Genomic DNA, 20772 nt, shown 5'->3' with positions numbered 1-20772 from the left:
CAATAACAGCAGTTTGGCTTCATCTTATCGCTTTAAACTTCATCGATAAATCCCTGAAAATATGAATTCCCCAATATCAGACCAATGATTTATCGGTGCAGTGTATATTGTGCATCCCTAGCGTATGTGTGAGAGCGTTTGTGTGTTTGTGACGGCACAAGAAAGAGAGCCTTTTTATGTGTGTGTGACTAGATAAATGTCACAGGAGCCTTTAGAAGAACTCTTTGTGTTTGTGCGTCTGCAGATATCAGTGGAGGATGCAGACGAGCCCCCTGTGTTCGTAGCTCCCAGTTACACCTTTGAGGTAGAGGAGAATGCGCCCGAAGGCACCCTGGTGGGTCGTGTCCATGCCAAGGACACCGATGTTGCCAACAATCCCGTCAGGTAACACGCAATAACAAACACTGAAACACACACACACACACACATACACTGACTCACAAACACATTGTCTGAGTCATACTTGCTGCAGTGGGAAAATGTGAATTTTTCAGAAGTGTAAATTCTCATGGAGCACCGCCAAAAAAAACAAATACTCGTAAATAGTGTTCCTTCAGCTACACTGAACAAAGATAGATGAGCTTGGCTTTACTCTCATACTTTTATGCAGATTACATATACAGAAGTTTTCAAAGGAATAAGGAAGCCAAACAAGGATTACAGAAGCATAACCAGACACAATTTATATAAAACAAGTGGAAAACAATCACTGGGTCTTTCATGTTGTCTAACTCGACAGTCGAGACTTAGTATATTATGTTTGGACATAAATAAACACCCAATTATCTCCATAATGTCCTCACTGAAGCTCAATACGTTCCTCCAGAAGAGACTTCCCCTTCAGTTCAGTGTTCATTCGCAAAACGAGGATATCTAATGTCTTTGAATACAAGCTGTAAATGCAATTTAATTTTCTACAAACGGCTTAAGCCTAATGCGTAATAGCATAATAACAGCCCGTTGTGTTTACTCTCCTCGTAGGTACATGATCCCTCGGTACACAGATGTCGAGCAGTTCTTCAGCATCAACACGGAAGACGGCATGATCATCACGATGAAACCGCTGGACAGAGAAACGCAGAACTGGCATAACATATCTGTGTCGGCCACAGAGATCGGTGCGTATACGCCCCGATATACAGAGACATGTGAAGAAAAACTGGAGCTGAATCTGATGTGTGTGGGCCATCGTGGTACAAGCTGAGACAGCACTGTAACTCATTATGGTTCAGCCTCCACCCTCACACCTATTACGTTTAAATGTGGAGGGACACCGCGGCTCTGAGAATGTCAGCGCTAATTGACTGATATTTTCAGACATTTAAGTGGAATAGTTATCGGGTATTCTAATGGCACTTTTTTGCCCAATTGGGACCCGAGAGGCGGTCAAATCTTAAAGGACAAGTTCACCCAAAAATGAAAATGTAGTCATTATCTAGTCATCCGGCCGCCAAGGGAAAGTTTCATAGCTTGCAAAAAAAAAAATGTCTGGAGCTTCACAGCAGAGCAGCGTCTCAGCATTCTCCTAAAGCAGATGGGGGACAGTTTTAAAACATACTGAGGTAATCCAAGTCTCCTCCTCCGCAACGCTGTTTTGCTGTGAATCTCCAGAAATGTTTTGTGGACTGTGAAACTTCACCCAACTTTCCATCAGTAATTTTAAAAAATCCTTTAATCTGTGCTTTCATTACCGGTTTCAAATGTGCCAAGTCACAGTTGTGGTGTACCATCTCCGGGGCTCGGTTGTGTGCACACAACTGCCTTTTTCGAGACGGTTGCAGTGACGTCAGATCATCATTCGGGGACAAAATGGTAGCTTCCTCTCCCACTTATGGTCATCCGGTTTCCACTTTTCAAGCAATAAGTGGTAGATGCCAAGCAGAAATCACATGTGTGTGGCAGTTTGTTTTACTGAACATACTCAACAGTACTGATGTACATAGGATGGAGAGAAAAAAAGTTAAAGATGAACAAACAGATGGAAAATTCCCAGACAGCCACCAGGCTGTACATTTGCTGGCATCCAGAGCCCAACCTGTCATTCTGCGGTGCTGGATACACTCCATGACATCTTATGTGCAACATTTAAGTGGATTCAAGCTGCTGCCTTTAATTTTTTTTCCCTCTGGGTGGGACTAAAGTTGGAATTTTTGCTGTGAATGTCAGTGAAGAAGTGCCGAGACCTCAGTGAACTAATTATACATTCAGCTTCAGCCAGCAGGGATTGGTTTTATGCAGATAACTGGTTATATTATTTTTGTTGAGAGAATCCAGCTGTTAGGCTTAATGCCTTGACTGTTGACACCAAACACTGAACGCTGTCTGTCGGTCGGTCTTATGTAGTTTTCACATAACGCTTCGGTCAGAAATAGAAACATATACAAGTGCTTTGTTTAGTCTGCCATTGATAAAAGTTATCTGAGATTTGTCCAGTTAATGCTGGTCCTTTATTCTTAAAGTGTGAGTTTACTTCAATTTGGATAGATGAAAGAGAAAGAGACATTAAATCTGACAAATTTAAAGACGATCTGAAGGCTGAAGACAAACAGCTGTTGAAGCAGCACTTCAGTTTAAACTGTTTTATAGCTTTCAAGTGGGTGAGGTGGTCACAGCACAGAAGTACAGTCTTGTAGTTAGATACTCTGTGACACAAAAAAACAAAACCTGATGCAGTGAAAAAGAATTAAGAGCAAAAACTGTTGAGGCACCAATAAAATATTAAACTATCCGTCTCCACCACAAACACTCCTACTAACTATACAAAGAGAGTGAGGGGAGAAAACAGGGGAATGCCAGCCGACCCACAGGGCCTCTGGACCTCTTCTCTCCCCAGCTTCATCCCCACAATCCCTCCAGCCAGCGAGCCTCGGTGGCCCCACCCTGGTATTCTGTGGTCGGGGCTCAAACTAGCAGAGCGCCGCGTGGTTTCCCTGTGGCGTGCTTGACGCCAGACGGCCAGATGGAAACGGGCTCGCCGCCCACAAAGCTAGGACCATCGCAGGCTACGCTAACCGCTAACAGGCCCTGGGAAGCTAAATAAATGCCTCGTAATGACAGGGTAGTGGAAAACTCATACTGACTAGAATTGCAAATATGCGAGGCAGCACAATGCAGAAATGGATGGTTTCTCTTTTTTTGCATGGACAGAAAACTACACTCTCCTCTCTCCATCTCTCTTAGTTAATATTCTGAATGAATCCAGAGTTTGCTGCACGTGTCTATGCCGGCTGTTTAGACACAATTCTGTCAGCATCACACCATTATTTTATTTATTTTTTCCTCTTCATTTAAATCTCCAGCAGGCACAACTTGACATTTGTCACTTTTTGCATATCAAAAATGGCTCCGGCAAAATAAAAGCGTGGGAGCCGGGCGAACTGAGCGGCTGACGGGATATTTTGATGTCTCACAAACTCGTGTCTGTAATTTTTTTAGCAAATCAAAAATAACAAATAGCTGGCTGAGTGGCTGACTGATTGACAGCCAATCTTGCTGGGAAATATTCATAGTTAGCTTTGTGTTCAGCCAGTGCCAAACATGGATTAGAATGCAGACAGACAAGCAATCACAAGCAAGCCACAAATGACATTTGGTCTATAATGAATTTGACACTGCTTTGAATTTTTTTGTACGCAGCAGAACACTCATCATTTTTTGCCCTACTCTGTGTGTGTGTGTGTGTGTGTGTGTGTGTGTGTGTGTGTGTGTGTGCAGGGGGTCACCACCAAGACACCAAAGTGCGCGTCAACATCAAAGTTAAAGACGTGAATGACAACCCTCCGGAGTTCGCGACCAACAACGAAGTCCTCATGTGTGAATCTGTCGCGCCGGGGAAGGTACGTCATTAAGTACATCAACGTATTTGGTGGATTAAGGTAAACAAACATGTATTTAACAGTGTGTGATATTAATGTTTTACCTCCTGGCGTGTTTGGTTTTAGGTTATTGAAAGAGTCAGCGCCGTGGACAAAGACGAGATGGCTCACAGGCAGCACTTCACATTCAGCCTCGCTCCGGAAGTCGCCCACAACAACAACTTCTCCCTCAAAGACAACAGAGGTAGACGACCTTTAAAGTATCATCTCCGTCTGCTACTCTCACCTCTTTTTACCTCCAGTTCATTTCTTCACTCACCTCAGTCTCTAGCCCCTTCTAGCAGCCAATCTTAGCGTCTCTTCATCTGCAGTCTCTTCTCTCTCTTCTCTCTCTCTCTCTCTGTCTCTCTCTCCCCTTTCGCTGAGATTAGATCAAAGCATAACCAGATGGAGGCTTACACTACCTTGTAGAAAGCAGCAGGTGCTCTGAATTTCCCTCACACACACAAATGCACACGTGTCCTGCGGGCTGTATTAATTGCAGTGGGGTCTCTGTCCGTCTGTACACATATCTTTGGGGGCCAACTGATTGAATTAAGTTTTGCCAGTGCTGGGAGAGAGAGAGACAGTGAGAACAGAGAGGAGAGGAACACAGATAGATAAAGCTATAGCTGTCGGAGACAGAACATAAAAGTGGAAATGTGAATCAACAGGGAAGGGATGTGTGGGATTTAAGGGACCTATCTGGCACTGTAATAAAATCAGGGAGTGTATCTGTAATACACAGGGCCAGCAGTGCCTCCCAGAGAGTCCTGTGTTTCAATATCATAGTAGAGATGCTGCATGGGGAGACATTCGGAGCAGAACTGCTCGATGTGACACCAAAAGCATAGTTGATAGCTAGCTAGATAGCTAGATAGTCGATCCATCTGTCCACATAGTCTCAGGCGCCTCAGATCCGCAGACACACTCACACAGCTGTCAGGGAGTACCGGTGTTGGCAGGAGGCTGAGAGCAACAGATGACAGTGACATCAGCAGCGGAGGGCTGGGAGTTACCTTCACTCGCTTTCAGGGGGGAAAAGTTTGAGTCCCTCCTGACTTTCTGTGCTTTCTTTATCTTGTTATTTCTGTGAGTGCGATTGTGTTGCATCATTCTTTCCTCTCACCTGGGGCTTGAGCGCAGTGCAGGCTTGTTTGTCTTCATCAAGCGCTATATTTTCTATAGCAGAAGGTTAAAACACAAGTGTAGTAACACCAGTATGTGTATAACATAACTTCCTTTCCATCCTACAATTCTGAACTATTTCCCTCCCATTGTTCACTGCACTGCATTAGCTTTCATAATTTTTGACATATATTGCTGCACAATGTATTTTTAATAGAAATGTTCGGACTGTATTCTCAGTGATGAAACTCCTGAAACGACTCCCAACTATCTCATATCTTCGTGTGCCTGGAAAAAATAAAGTGAATGTGACATTAGAAAAGAATTATTTAGATAGTGAGGAAGAAGAGAGGGAGAGCCAGCGAGCCGATGTCAGAACAGCAGTGACATCGGCTTTTGATTACATTTCCTTCCTTGTAATATCACCAAAGTCACACCTCATTGGTTCTTAAAATTTGTGAAGTCCAAGCTATGATAGAAGTCTAAACACCTAGTTTGTTATTGGCCGTGTGCTTGCTGTCTGTTATACTCCCCCTGTTCTTTGATAGATTAAAGAGAGGATCCTTTCTATCATTCCACCGGTTCATCTTTCTTTACTGACCAACACATTTCTATCTCCCCCCCCCACACACACACAGACAGCACAGCCAGCATCTACGTGCTCCGCAAAGGATTCAGCCGCCTGACCCAGGATGTTTACTACCTTCCCATCGAGATAAATGACAACGGTTTCCCAGCTATGAGCAGCACCAACACCCTGACCATCAGAGTCTGCTCCTGTGACAGTAAAAACACCATCCTCTCCTGCAATGTGGAGCCCTACGTCCTGCCAGCCGGTCTCAGCACGGGGGCGCTGATAGCTATACTGGCCTGTATCGTCATTCTGCTGGGTAAGGAGCTGACAGTTTGTTGGTTTTGATATGTTAGGACTGGTGAGGATTACTGATTCACATAAGATTCGCCATGGTGTGGATGAAATTCTGACACAGTGCTGCAGGGATGACATGTTTTTTTCGTGGGCCACCCCTTGAAGTCAACATTGCTCTAGTTCCCTCAACAAAAAAGCCAATGAGATTTTTCCCAGTTGGAGTTTTTTGGATGACTGCAGAAAATAAGTTCTGTGGCAAACACATGTTTATGATACTTACATGTTTTGTTCCGCAAGATAATTTTCACAAATTAACACCACTTGTTTATGATTTTTGAAGCTTAAATGCAAATCGCCAGGATTGAAACGTGACCTCAGCGACATCACCACTGAGCTTCACACTGCACTTAACTACATGCACTTCACATTAAATGGACATTTAATGACTGTTTAGCCACTTGTTTGCAACCTCTGTTTTAAAGACTGATAAATGCTTTCAAATACGCAAACACACGTTTTTTTTTTTTTATGTCGTAGAACAGAAACAAGAAAAAATTCCAAATAACCACAGACATCTAACCAAAAATCAATTTGAAAAACACAAGAAGTGTAAAAATGCAGACTTATTTCTGGGTGTTCGGACTCGTTCCTGCAGCACTCTCTTGGATGGCTGACTGAGATTATCTTGCAGTGTGTTTACAGAATGAGTCTTTGTTAAGAGGTCCAGGAGACACAGCTATGTCTTTTTTTAGAGAGCACTTTCCATACAATAGTAAATGTTTTACAGGTTACATTTGTGTCTCCAGCCTTCTTCTTTTCTTTTCCACCAACCCACATCGCAGCTGCTAACTGTAGTTTCCTTTTTTTTTTTTTTAATATACACTTTAATATTCTTGTTGTTAATACCACATGACATCCAGAGTACTACAAAACTGAGAACCTTTCAGAAGCCTGACACCACCTGCAATTAAAAACGGCTTGTGTGTGAATTGCAAAATCCAATAATGATATTAATTTAACTGTCCAAGGTCTAATTACACTATCTCCTACAGTGAATACTAATTATCTAACGCTCACATTCCCCCACTTTTTTTTTTTTCTTTTTTTCAGAAACAGTGTGAGGATTGTTATGTAATCACAACATGCAGGACATTTTTCTTGATTTGTGTGTTTTTCTTTGGCAGCGATCGTTGTGCTGTTTGTTGCACTGCGGCGTCAGAAGAAGGAGCCATTGATAGTGTTCGAGGAGGAGGACATCAGGGAGAACATTATCACTTACGATGATGAGGGAGGTGGCGAGGAGGACACGGAGGCTTTCGACATCGCCACACTGCAGGTATGCAAAGGAGTGTGAAAGCGAGAAAACAAACCTCCTACTCTTTTTGTCAGTATTTGTCCAAGAACATAGTAGGAACACAGGAAGGCTCGATTCCATCCCAATTTTTACTCCTACCCCGAATTTTCCAGTGCAGCCCTTTAGAGTCTCAAGGGGTGGGGATTAAAAATCTCTCCCTGTGAAGTGGGACAACCCTTCAATTGTCGCTGATGCCATATCAAAACAAACGCAACTCGACATTTCTCCAGTTGCATTACTGGAGAAATCCTGTCATTATTTCAGTGCTATCTGCCAACATTAGCATCCTGTGGTCCTGTTCTGCCAGGTGGTACCAGGTCCAGCAGCTTCACTCCTGGACTTCAGTGTAAATTACATACTGGCCCTTATACCATGTCATCAAACGGGGGAATGCAACACTGAAATATGCAAAGATGTCGGACTGTCAATCACAAATCAGCAAAAACAATCGAACTATAGCTTGCTAGCTAGTTAGCTACCAATAAAAGGCTTACCAACAGTGTTTTTTTATGACTGTTATAAAGAAATTGAGTTCCCAAAGCCCTCTGCGTTCCCAAATCTCTCTAGTCATATAGTCCTCACACTTAGCCCTGCCCCTATATACCAACAAGAAGACCTTGAGGCTCACACAAAATGGAGATACACTAATAGATTAGGGTCCATGGAGTGTTTTGGGATTGAGCATATGAGAATTAGAAGGTGGTCGGAGTTATTTGATTTCACCAATTGTGTATTTCATATAGTATTTTGAGGATGCAAATCTTCCTTACAATTAACTTTCTCATTAAACTTGAAAGTCTCTTTACAGACTTGTATGACTGTTACATTTTATAACAAGGCGCTTTTTCTCTAATTGCTCAGAACCCAGATGGTGCCAACGGTTTCCTGCCAAGAAAGGACATCAAACCTGAGCTCCAGTATCCCCTCAGACCCGGTGGCCGTCCAGCAGCCAACAGCGTCGACGTTGATGACTTCATTAAGACTCGAATCGCAGAGGCCGACAGCGACCCGACCGCACCTCCTTATGACTCCATCCAGATCTACGGCTATGAGGGCAGAGGATCGTTGGCTGGGTCGTTGAGTTCCCTCGAGTCTGTCACAACAGAGTCCGACTTGGATTATGACTATCTGCAGAGTTGGGGGCCGAGGTTTAAGAAGCTGGCAGATTTGTACGGGACCAAAGACTGCTCTATTCATGACGGGGATGATGGTGAAGACTCTTAACAGCGGTCTTTCTGTGTGGACGCCCCCGATTTCTGATTTATTGATTCCATGAGGATTCGTTAGCTGAGGGTTAACACTCCTCAATACCCAATCGTTACCACCTGATCAGTTCATGCCAATTCGTCAACGGACGTTAACAGCTCTCCCTCCCGTGGCGCCTCCCTGGTCCTCCAGGATGATTTGTTAATGAACACTTAATGAACGCTTGGACTCGAACCGCTCCCAGCTTTTTCCCAAATCTCTCCTTTCCCTCCTGTTTCTCTTCCCCACTCTCTTTCTACAGACTGAGCATCGCAGGGCTGGGAGATTTTGTTATGTCACCAGTCTGTTGGTTTGAAAAGTTAAATTGTTGGGGAAAAAAATGTTGCTGTATGATCAAAAAGACTTGCTTATAGCTAAATGTTTAGTTTATTAGAGGTTCTATATACTTTTGTGGACTGGATTCACGTACTTAGCTAATGGTTCCTGAGAGAAATGTTATTCCCCCGCACAGGTTCCTGAGTGGGATATATATTTCCCTGAGTGGTGTTTGTAAAGAACACACGGGAAGAGAAGAAGAGCGAGATACAAGCAAAATCAAAGAAAAAAGTTAGAATGGGATTCAGCAACAGCTTGATGTTAGGAGAGAGACCTAAAAAGGTAACAATGACGTGTCAGTAGGATCAAACAGTCAAACAAAACTCTTTGCAATGTGTTGTTGTGTGTGCAGAGTTCAGCAGGTACTGTGGTTTAGATAGCGTGACCCAGAGGGTTGTTGATACTCTGAAGACGCTCGCAGCATCTTCACAGTATGGTGGCCTTATAATAAATAAACAACAACTCCAGGGGTAAACACAACATGTGTAATGAAAGAGAGACCGCTAGCTTGAGTAGCGACACACAGACAAAACACACAAGGACTGAGTATCTGTGAAAACGCTACTCAAATACCTGTTGTTGTTTTTTATTTTTTGTTTAGTTTTTTTTTTACTCCCAAAAAGAGACGGACTCGACACGGATCCAACTGAAAAAACTGTGGGTGAATCTTCGTTTTTCATTCTTCACTGCAGAGAAGACGTGAAAAAAAGAAAAGCTGCCCTTCTCCCCTGTGTTCCCCTCAATCCTCCCATCAACAATCACTTCCCATACCGAGTCCACCGATGAATGATCACTTCTCCATTCAGAGTCCACCAATGATGATCAATCACAATGAGTAAAAACCTGTGAGCTCTAAAAATCGCCTTAAACTTTATGGACACTCTTGCAACGCAGTGCATTCTCTTTTTTTTTTTTTTTTTTCGTTTCTCCTTTTTTTGTTTCTTTTTGTAACTTGAAAAGTATATTCAGAAAGCAAACTATTGTCCATGTTAGGTATGTACAGAGCAATGTGCAGACATGTGATATATCACGTTGAGGATCCAACCTGCGCCTCGTGCATTCTTAAAATAAAAACAACAAAAAAACAGGATGTGCCGTTTCTGCCAGCACGGTAAATGTAGACCAGGATAAACGTGCCTTGTGTTTCTTTTTCCCAACACCAGCTATGTTAGCAGCAACGTCTGTTGTATCAACATGTGTTGCTATTCCAACATAAAATGTGCACACTGGAAAATAACACAAGGTGTGTTTTCTGAGCCACATATGCGGAGAGGCTGAAACCAGGACATCCTTTTTTAAGCGTGCTGATTCTTGTTCAATCTCTTTTTTAATGTTATTATATTATTATGATTATTATTGTTGTTTTTTTAATATTATTATTATCATTATTATTATTATTATTATGACGATAACTGTTCTTTCTTTGGCTGCAGCTACACAGGACCGGATTCATGTTTAACTCTTTGCAGCTCCGATTTGATCTTATGGGTGTCTAAACATGGAGAGACTACGTGCTATTTCATTTTTTTCATTTTTGGACAGCTGTAAGAAATGTACTGCCAAAAGTTAAATATCAGCTTTGGTTTCTGCCTGCGTGAACACAACCTCTCTCATTTCTTTTGTTTTTGTTCCTTTTTTTTTGTTTTGTTTTGTTTTTGGCGTTTCTTCGTTCTTTCTCCCTGTTCAAGAGGAAAAACTAGAAATCTGTGTCTGTTGCAGTGAGAGAACGCCTCGTTTTTATTCTCTGTCAAGTTTTATGGTACCGATTTGTACAATTTTAAAAGTTCTTATTTTAGTATACATGCAGAATATTCCAGTATTACAACAAAAAACATGTTAAGAAGATACGATTAAAAAAAAAATGTTACAGCATCACACTTATATTTTCTGAACATTGTACTGTTGCTTTACTATGTGCTTCAATCTCCGAAGCGAAAAAAAACTTTGAAATAAATGCTCTTTTTATAAAATGATATCGCAGTGTGTGTGGGAGAAAACTTTGTGGACGCTTTCTGTACTTTACTGCTGACGCTCTAAATGAAAGGATATCCATAAATGAGCAGCCTATCACCTGAGGACCCAGGTTCACTAAAATACATGATATTCAGAGTTTTACACTGAAAGAAAAACTGAAAACTGTGGGAGTCACTCAACCTGACTTATCAAATATTTGCATAGGGCATATTCTAGATGTTACACTTGCAGCGCTGTCGCCCTGCTGTTTTCCAAGATAAAATACCGTTGTGATAACTTCCCAGAGCTGCAAAGTCTTCTCTAGTAAAATTATAAACCACTGTGCACTTTTGGGGGGAAAAAAGCATTTAAACAGGACCCTCTGGATCTTATTTCATATTTCATGTCGTTTCATTTAACTGTTTTCAGTCTGAACACCCACTAGGAGTCCACAGGTAAGCTAGCAGCTCTGTTAGGCTGTAGAGCTGCTTGGAGCTCAGTGCCAACTAGCTGATGTTTAGGTATAATATTTATCAGGTTTACTTACATCTGATCTTAGAAGGTTAGCATGCAACACTAGAACTGATGCTAAACACAACGTGCAGGTAAGGGTGATGGGAACGGCTTACTTGAATTGCTTTTGCAGGCTTTTGCCTTAAACTGGAATTTAAATGTAATCCTGGTGATGTTGCCATAATGGAGACGCGTCAGTCGAACGAATCACTGTGACATCACGCTAACAGCAGCAGCAGTGTCCAGGTCGACAACTGGTGGCACATCTACATTTGTGAGTGTGTGAAATCTGCAAATATATTTCTGCCATTTCCAGCCAGAAATGTAAAATTGAAAAGACAACAAATCTACTCAACAGTGACATCTCACCCTCTATTGGACCAACTACTCAGTTCAGTTTCTGTGAACTCTAGTTGTAATGTTCTGTAGTCTTTGGCCAAACAGGTAAATTAGGCATCCAACCTGACATTAGTGAATGCTAATGTTATGCATGTGCATATGCACATGAATGAGATGCAAAGAAATTTGTGAAAAACTAAAAAAGAGCATTAAATGTGTTGAAGCTAATACATGATGCAGGGTTTTCTGTCTGGATGCAAACAAACAGTGTAGTTTCTTCTACAGTGCAGGTGAAAACAAACCGTCTTAGAGACGGTACTCTGGCCTTGGGGGAATTATGTTCAACTGTTAAGCTCAGCATACAGAAAGACACGCTGTCTTTCCAATTATCACAACCTTATTTATTGCCAAAGTGGATGCGAGGAGAAATTATTCAAGAATTGTGTCGCTGATTAAGCCATTGGCTCCACGAAAACACTGAAAGACCGAGAGACACTTCAGAGAAACAGTGAGAAGACACAAAGGGAGAAGTGAAAGGAAAGGAAAGGAAAGAAGGGAAACAGATCACAATGAGCCGCGAGCGAGAGAGACAGAGAAAGAAAGAGAAAGAGAGAGAGAGGCGAGGAACGAGAGGAACGGTGCCCGCAAAAATTAAACCATCCTGGACCAGACTGCAGTTTTTGAAAAGCAGAGCCTCCTACGCTCGATTTGCAGTGAATCAGGGATACGACTGAAGAATACTTTCATTATTAATTAATCTGGTAATTATTTCTAAATCTTCTAGTCTATAAAAAACCTTCAACAAAAGTTTTTTGTTTGTTTGTTTTAAATGCAATTCTCTCTACACAATCTGCCAAAATTAACATAATCAGGCTGCATGTTTTGTCTGACAGGCAGTCAATTATCCAAAGATGGTGAGTTTACAATCATAGATAGTAGTTTTTGTGCAAAAAAAAAACTAAATGATTGGATATTTGTATTATTATCACCATTTTAATTACTGATTTGTTTTGCACTGCCAGTGCTGTGTCGGCACTGTACAAGGATTGTACTAGATTGTTTTCCGTTCTTTTAACAAATCACAATTGTTTTCAATGGCGAAATAGTATTAAATCTGTTTTGCATCTTCTTTGGCATTAACATGGCTAAAGCCCTGCGAATCTCAAACTGGAGCAGCAACAGCTGGGGCGGAGTCTGTGTACAACTGCAGCATTTTTTTGACAATTAGAGACAAAAGGAGATGGAAAACTTCCTCACTGCTAACTATAGCTGGAAGAAACAGGGGGGGACGTAAGAAAGGATGAAAAAGAAGTTAATATTTGCACCACCTGCCAACCGTGGTCCCTCTGGACAAGAGGAGGGTGGAGGGAGGAGGGGTGAACTTCTGCACCTCGCTGAAGATGTTTCACGGTGTCCCACTGGGGGAGAGAGAGAAGAGACAGAGGGGAAATCGAAGGAGAATCAATCAGAAAGAGACAGAGGACAAGTAAACTATTGTGTGTGCCAGCTGCAGGTGAGAGAAGGGAAGGAAGGAGGACCGAAGAAAGAAATGTTAAAAAAAAGGTCGGCGAATTGGTGAGGATGAGAAAAGGAGAGGATGAAGACAAGAGGAGAAGAAGGGAGGTGAACTTTTGCACCTGTTTATGCAAACTTAGCATCTCCACCTGGGATTGAGACAGATGCAAAGACAAGGACGATCAAGCGTGGCTGGTTCATGAAAGCAGAGAACTTATTCGCTGAATGTGACCTTATTAGTGAGAGTAATAAAATATTTTGGGAGTTTAAACAGCCGTCAGAGGATCAGCTGGCTGTTGCACTAGAGTTTCCCGACAGACAGCGTTATCAAGTCACTGATGTGAGAATATTCACAATCATCCCAATAATGCGAATGTATCATGAGATATTACTGCAACAGTCGATGTTTACTTTTATTCAAAGTGCAGCTTAGTTTAAAGGGCCAAGATGGAAGAACTCCAGGGAGCTCTGTCGATGTTTGTTTATGGTACACCCTCGGAAAAAGCCTTAAAATTCAACTAAATGCAGCAAAAGACATAATAATAAGTAAAGCCTACATAATGAGGAGATTTTACTGTGCATCTGTTTACTTTTAAACTGCTTAGGACTTAATCTTGGACATAATCTTCATGGACATTTCAATTATTTCCGGAGTTTTTACAGATTTTTCGAGAGGTAATTTGGTGGAGAAACTGGCTATAAACGTCTTAAAATGTGCCTAGAGATGATATTTATTTTCATATATAAAGATTACTTCATTTCTACAACTACAACTTTTACAACCAAACTTTTATATTACTTTTATATACATAAGATTTATAACCTCATATTCTTCCTCCCTGGTTTATTTTGCTCTCCCTCTGTGTGTGCAGTTTGTGTCCTGTCCTTGTTATTTAAATCCTTAAATACCTAAACTCCATGAGTCCCCTCGGAGCCGGACTGCATTCTGCGGCATGCAGAATCATCAATGGACACTGAGAAGAGAGGGTTTATGTGCACGAGGGGACGGGATGACTGTGTGAGAGAGAAAGTGTTTCTGGTAAAAAAAAATAAAAAATCTTTCTGTGCTCAGGTTTGTTTTCTTTTGTGTGTGTGTGTGTGTGTGTGTGTGTGTGTGTGTGTGTGTGTGTGTGTGTGTGTAGTAGAGAAGTGACATTAGTATTCATATCGAAACTGTACGATGTGGCTGTTTGGAGTAATCTGCAGCCCACACTCAGTTTTTGGTGCGTCATGTGGAGAACAAGCTGCTGCGCTGTCTCTGCACGGTGACTCCAGTGTGGGTGTGTGTTGTGAGCAGGACTTTGTGTGTTTTTTTTGTTTTTTTTTTTCCCGTCCTCGTTTGTGCTTCTGTTTTCATGATGACCGGCTTTTCGCCGTAAGAAACGTGGACACCAGCAAATAAAAAAGATTCAGCTTTCGGTTTGGTTTTGTCTGTTTGTTGGTTGGATCCTCGTCGCAGGGTATGATGCAAAATCCAAACGGCACACAAACAGATGCGACATGGTAATGAATTGTAATGAATGCCACAATCACCCCCAAATTAAAATCAATAAGACTGGTTGTTATTGGAGTCGTGCCAGTGTTTAATAGTTTTACCACACTGTATATCATGGTCAAACATAATGACTAACTACCCTCATTATCAGAGGACACCATTAGCACGGTGCCCCCTACATTTATTAGTAGTTTTAGGGAGCAAACCCACAGAGGCAGAACAACCCTCAGCTGCAGCATATTAGGTTTCTTACCTGTCTAACCTTACCTGCTGTGGCCACAGCTTGCTATACTATCAGTAGCTGTAAATCCACATTGTCTCTGCACAGCTGGACTGAATGAATACCGGTGCTGGTACCTGGAATGCATCACAGGTGACCAACGTTATCTCATACGCTGACATGCTCAGTTGGTTTTATGCTTGACAGAAGCCTCGACACACCTGAGGTATGAGCCTACACCTCCTGTCTCTTTTGAAGTACCCTAATCTGTTAAATCAGAAGACATGGTTGCTTGTAAAGTTTGCAGACCTTCAACACAAATATCTGTTTGCTGCGGCCATGTTGTCCCGAGCGGATCCAACATTAGCTTCACAGCTCAAACATGGCACATGCTTCAGCTTGTACAGAGACAGTATTTTGTGTTTGTGAGACCAGGTGTGTCCTCAGGTTTGATGTGTTGCCATGGTCAGCTCTGGATTTCACATGACAAATATATATCAGTCTTTTCTGAGTTAAACCTTGAAAAGTATGACCACACTTTTGACCACTTCTGGCTTGCCATTGTCCTCAATTAGGCCTTTAACAAGCTGCAGGGGTGATTCTGTCACCAACATGTACCCTCAGGTCAAATGTGGCAATGATTGATTTAACATGTAGTACCAACATCAGCCGGAACACAGTTCGGTACCCAACCTTAAGTCAAAAAAAGCTGCATCGTTAACTTTCAGTGTCGAAATACACCTGTCACCTTGTCTGAGCTGTTCTCGTTCTCTCTGATTCCTCCGTATGCCTGTAAACAATTTCGACAAGAAACTGTGACAACTTTGACATCGACACATTTGATTACTCTCACCGCTCCGACAAAAAAGTGCAGACAACTATTTTAAGTTTGATGAATGAACTGCAAGACCTTAATTGTCAATTTGCAAGTGTAATGAAAAAGTAATACAGCAGCTATGTGACAAATCGCTTCCCCCTGAGAGGAGTAATTGCAATTTTGAGTTGGAGCTCCACATTTTCTGTGTTGTTGTTCGGCTGCACACAGCAGACCTTGTGCTATAACGTGTTGTGTACTTGAGCATTGTGGGAAGCGAAATAGAAAGAGGAATGACTCAGCAACTCGAGAGAAGGCAGACTGGGACGAATACAAGTTATCTGAAGTGGTACTTCTTAGCCTCACAAATCAGGACTCGTCGTTCATCCACTTTCAGCGTGTCAACTTTTAAGCTGAGCTAGACGCCTACGTGAGTTGTTTAGGAGCTTTAAAACAGAGAAATATCTTAGAGGAACATGTTTGATTCATGCTGAGTAGGGATGAGTATCGTGAGGGCTTTATCAACCCACTACTCTGAGCGACACATTTTATCAGTTTGGGTTTTTTTCGTCACAAAAATAAGAACAGGAATATTATTGACTCTTAAATCCTTGAATCCTAAAATGGCGATAAAATAAATAATGTTCCTGAGATCAAAATACTGAGGGAAGTTTAGAGAGAAGGAAGGAACCAGCAGATCAGTCGGTATCATCAGTCCCCCTTCCTCTGCTGATGTGATTCGATACTGATAAATTCAACTGAAGACACGACAAGCTAAACTAAACAGTCCAACTGCATTCAGGACAGCTTTCATTTTAACGTAGCGGTAGCCTTCAAGTAACAATTTGCTACAGCCGAACTAGCGCACTGTGCTTGTGTATAAAATGGCTTAACAGAGGTTGAATAGAGGTCTAAAATAACATTGTTCAAAATGTTTTCATTTTGACCTCTGTTAGGATATCACTCTACATTTAACATTTAATAGCTAGCGCTGCAACACTGGGTTTTCAGTGGAAGTCTTTTCAAATTCAACAAAGACGACCAATTTTTTGAACATGTTTCTGCTCAGTAGGCTGCTACGCTTCCTTCCTTCTATGTGTGTGGAGGAGTTCAGCAGAGGAGAGGCTGCAGAGTGATAAAAAATGGCACCAAAACTTTAAAAAGTACCAATAGAGAAACCGTTTAAAGTTGGATCTTATCAATAGTACCATCTCAGAAAAATGTAGCTCCGGAGCCGACCAGGTTTTTGTATCCATCCCCTGATACTGAGTCACGATATGGAGCTTAACCAAACAGAAAGCTCCCATCTCACCTGTGCTAATGTTATATTAATACACAAGGATAAACATTACTAAGAGAGGAGAGAAGACGAGTTATCTGAATCACCAACTTTTAAAAGTCGCAGCTACGTAGTTCCTCTTTGTTTACCTCCTTTTCCCATCTTTCTGGATCTGACAGCACTTCTGCTTTATCTCTGTTTCTTTTCTATTTTCCATCGCGCTCCACACACCTCATCACAGTTGCCTTTTTTTTCTGCTTCTCACCATCCCTGTCTCTGCTTCTAGAGCTCTTCCCTCTCCTGTTAAGATAATTACAGTTCATTCCGTGTCAGTGTGTAGGGGGGATCCCAGGCTGGCTGAAGCCTGATTAGTTTTTAATCATGAAGTGGCACTTGAGTAAACAGGGAAATATTCTTCCCGTCACTCCAGAGAGAGAAGATGTGTGTGTGGAATAGTTTTGTGTACAAACTGGATGCTGGATGGATGTCCTTGGATGCACTACAAACAGACAGACAGTAAGTTAATTAACCAGTCAGGCAGCCAGTCAGTAATGTAGTTACTCATCCAGTTTGCCAGTGAGCCCGTAAGTTGGTTAGATGCATGGGGAATGTGTTTTTGTATCAGCTGGATGTCCTTGAGCAAACAGCGAAAGAGAAAACACGGCGAACACCCGCGCACAAGGTAAATTAACCCATCAGTCAGTCAGTAAGTTAATTAGTGAAATGGAAAGTTAGTCACGATATTTAAAGGAGCCGGATGATCCCTAATGAGCAAGTTTTTACGTCTTTGTATTTCAGTCAGTCGTTCAGTTTGGCAGTCAGATCCAACAGGCATTTCACAGATGGGAGAATGAGGAAGGTGGTCAAGTCTGACACAGTCCGAAGAACCACAAGCTCTCACATGATACACAGGAAAATAACTCTAAAACTTTTATAAATCTTCCTCAGTCATAACAAACATGACTATTTCAATATCTACCACAATGTAGGGCCGACTATCATTAGAACTATTTTTTTTTTTTGGCAAGGAAAACTATAATGAGGATTGGGAGTTTCTTTACCATGGTTAAATCGAGGTTTGATGCATGCAGAAGAAGAAACATACGCCAGAACGTTCGCCAAACCGTTCTGATCCACACTCCGACCTAGTAAGTGCGAGAAGTAGATCGAACAAGGGCGGTGTGTCAGTGTTGTATGTGAGACATGTTAAATATGTAAATACATATTAGATGGCATTATCTACACGTCAGTCAGTGACGCAAAGTGTCCATGACCATGACCCCTTTTACCAGTATCAGGTTTGTACCTAACCGTGACTCTGGTGTGCCGTTATACCCTAAATGATAATGACAGGTAAGCAACTGACAGTAATATGTAAGAAATATTCATTTCAAGTTTCCAGCACATTTCAGGATAGGATCTGTAAGGATTTAATATTTTGGCAAACGATGAGACAGCATTTGCTTAAACAAAAGAAATCCCCAACTTTCATTCTGTAAAGGGTCATGGCAACCAACACTGACAATAAAAATAAATGAATTGCAATACCGATTACCATGATAGTGTGAAACTGTAATATTTTCAGAGATGATTATCATATTGTTATCAAGCACTGTGGATGCGGACCTTACTGTCTGTTAGCTCTCCTGTTAGTGTTATAAAAGGAATGAGTCACTTTCAGGATCAATGTTGACGGCCAACTGTCTATATTTTCGACTAGATATCTGCTAAAGAAATATCACTACGTTATCTGACAACTTCAAGTCAGGCTCAGACAGTTTTTTAGAGAAAAAACAAGTGAGTGAATCCAGGCTCTGACCGCCCTGCAGAGCAGAGAACACATGGCTGCAGTAATGCTGGGTGAGAAAGAAACAACAGTCAGGGAGCAGCGGAGGGAATGACAACTGAATTTACTGAGAGGAGTCAGAGGCTGTTTTATTACTGCAGAGCCGTGACGTGGACATTGTGTGTGTGGACAGGTAAACAGCGCCCTTTCCACTCACCTCGTGACAGAACTGTAACACAACAAAGGAGGCAACAGCTGTTGCCTCAAAAAGCACGACTGTGAAAGCACATACCACATAACCACAACGTCGACGGACTGATTCCCAGCCAGGAAACCTTCGATGCATGTCATACCCCCCAATCTCTCTCTCTCTCTACAGGTTGTCAAATAAAGGCAGACTGCGAAAAATTATTAAAAAGTATTGTTTTTCATTGCAAAAACCAGACTCGAGTCTATATCGACAAAACTAAGAATAAAGACTAAAACTAACAGAATATCAAATGACTAAAAGACTGACTTTTCATACAAAACACAAGACAAGACTAAATCAAAATCAGGTCCCTGCTCGGGAAAACTTGACCAGATATTCTTTCATATCTCCAGTTGAGAATGAGAATTGTAGCGTGCTTTATCTTGATGACACGACACAAACTAAGTCAGCCAGAGTGGGGTCATATTATTTAATTTTAGCAGTGACTACAATTGACGAAGAAACTATTTTTATTCTATAATCTGACAGCAACAATTTCCCAAATCGTACTGCAGGACAAGGCGCCAACAGAGGAGTTCCAGTCTTAACCGAATTAATCATGGCCAACTTTCTGCAGAGAAATAAATCACAAGGAAACAATTTCCACCCTGAAAGGCAATTCTGGTTATTTCATAAAGTTGTTGAAGTCGAAAGGCAAACACTGTTCATAATGATGTTGACTGCTGACTCTGTCAGCCCTGTCCTCAGGTGGGAAACTTTTCATGTCCACAAGGATTCACCACAGCAGCCAGCTTTCCGACCACTGCAGCGGTTAAATCTCAGCTGTGTGACGCACCTGCCACATGTCCTGGGGACAGATGAGAGAGAAAAAAAGGGTGTTTTCATGCAATTTCAGATAAATTGAAGGTTGTGTTGGCAATTAGTCGGGATAAAAGCTTAGCACCGTTTGAAGCCACCAGCTGGACCATTATGTGTCAAAATCTGGCTTGGTAGTCAAAGCTGTGTCATGGGAAGATTAAAAAGGTCCCCAAATGATTCAGGACAAATTGGTATTCAAGCCTATTGGCAGAATTATGTCGAAAATGCTTCTGCAAGCGGCGCCGTATGCAGGAAAATCCCTGGTCGTCGAAAAATGTGTACTTTCCAGGAAAATGTCCGTAAAAAGAGTAAACTTCTAAGTTCTCCATCCATCTATTGGGTTGGGTGTTGTACTAAATAACCATACGACCATGTCCAAAATCACAGGAGGCGGAGGGTTGTGGGTTGCCATGTGTCAGTGTCTGTGAGGTAGTGTGTCCCCTCAGAGTTGCCGTAGGCCTGGAGTTGCTTACCAGCTCACCGGTGTAGTCACTGCTGTGGGCTGCTGCTGTCGCTACGACACCATCCTCCAACCGCCTCACCCAGCTGAGAAAAGTGTCTCCTGTCAGCAGCGACGGGAGCAGAGCAAGCAGATCAAAACTTTCACATCCCTGCCGGGTGAGCATAATGTCTTTAACCTCTGTTTGACCTCAAAGTTAAATGGATGGCTAAACTGAGGAAGAAACCACAAATAATATTACATTAATAACAACAGCTTCCCATGATAGAGAAATGGCTGCCCACCAATGTAACTATGCATCTTGGGTTTGTCTAGCTGAGCAGGTTTAATAAGAAAATAACAAACGGAAAATGGAGACATAAAAAATACTTATTTCTATTTTCTAAACATCTCTGTTTAATTTCTATCCATCTATCTATTCATCCGTCAGTCCATCCATCCATCCGTCTCTCTTCTCGTGCCCCGCCATCCCTTTACATACATCCCTCAACTATATATTGTTCTGACTGATTGCAGCATTATGTGAAAAATGACCGGCTTCATC

At 41.9% G+C, this 20772-nt stretch overlaps 1 protein-coding gene and 1 long non-coding RNA gene across 5 annotated transcripts in view; one reads left to right on the top strand and one right to left on the bottom strand.

The window, feature by feature from the left end:
- The window catches only part of cdh11 (cadherin 11, type 2, OB-cadherin (osteoblast)), a 92983-nt gene extending 82225 nt beyond the window's left edge, over positions 1 to 10758 (top strand). For both annotated transcript variants that reach the window (XM_037123860.1, XM_037123861.1), the window contains exons 10-16: positions 245 to 384; positions 982 to 1118; positions 3715 to 3836; positions 3942 to 4059; positions 5621 to 5872; positions 7035 to 7186; positions 8066 to 10758. In XM_037123860.1, coding sequence (XP_036979755.1) covers positions 245 to 384; positions 982 to 1118; positions 3715 to 3836; positions 3942 to 4059; positions 5621 to 5872; positions 7035 to 7186; positions 8066 to 8428 — 1284 coding nt within the window. In that variant the 3' untranslated portion in view covers positions 8429 to 10758. The remainder of the gene's footprint in view (positions 1 to 244; positions 385 to 981; positions 1119 to 3714; positions 3837 to 3941; positions 4060 to 5620; positions 5873 to 7034; positions 7187 to 8065) is intronic.
- Positions 1 to 20772, bottom strand: part of LOC119033570 — a 112985-nt gene that overhangs the window by 24457 nt on the left and 67756 nt on the right. For 2 of the 3 annotated variants that reach the window (XR_005079295.1, XR_005079296.1), the window contains 2 exons: positions 20242 to 20330; positions 18807 to 19757 (listed from right to left, as the gene is read on the bottom strand). The exons of the other annotated variant lie outside the window; for it this stretch is intronic. This is a non-coding gene — a long non-coding RNA (uncharacterized LOC119033570). Of the gene's footprint in view, positions 1 to 18806; positions 19758 to 20241; positions 20331 to 20772 lie in introns of those variants that run through there. 3 annotated transcript variants of the gene reach the window in all.

Source organism: Acanthopagrus latus, chromosome 15 (assembly GCF_904848185.1).
Source record: "Acanthopagrus latus isolate v.2019 chromosome 15, fAcaLat1.1, whole genome shotgun sequence".
NCBI classification, from domain to species: domain Eukaryota; kingdom Metazoa; phylum Chordata; class Actinopteri; order Spariformes; family Sparidae; genus Acanthopagrus; species Acanthopagrus latus.
Note: the sequence above shows the minus strand (reverse complement) of the source record. Positions and strands in the feature narration are given on the sequence as shown.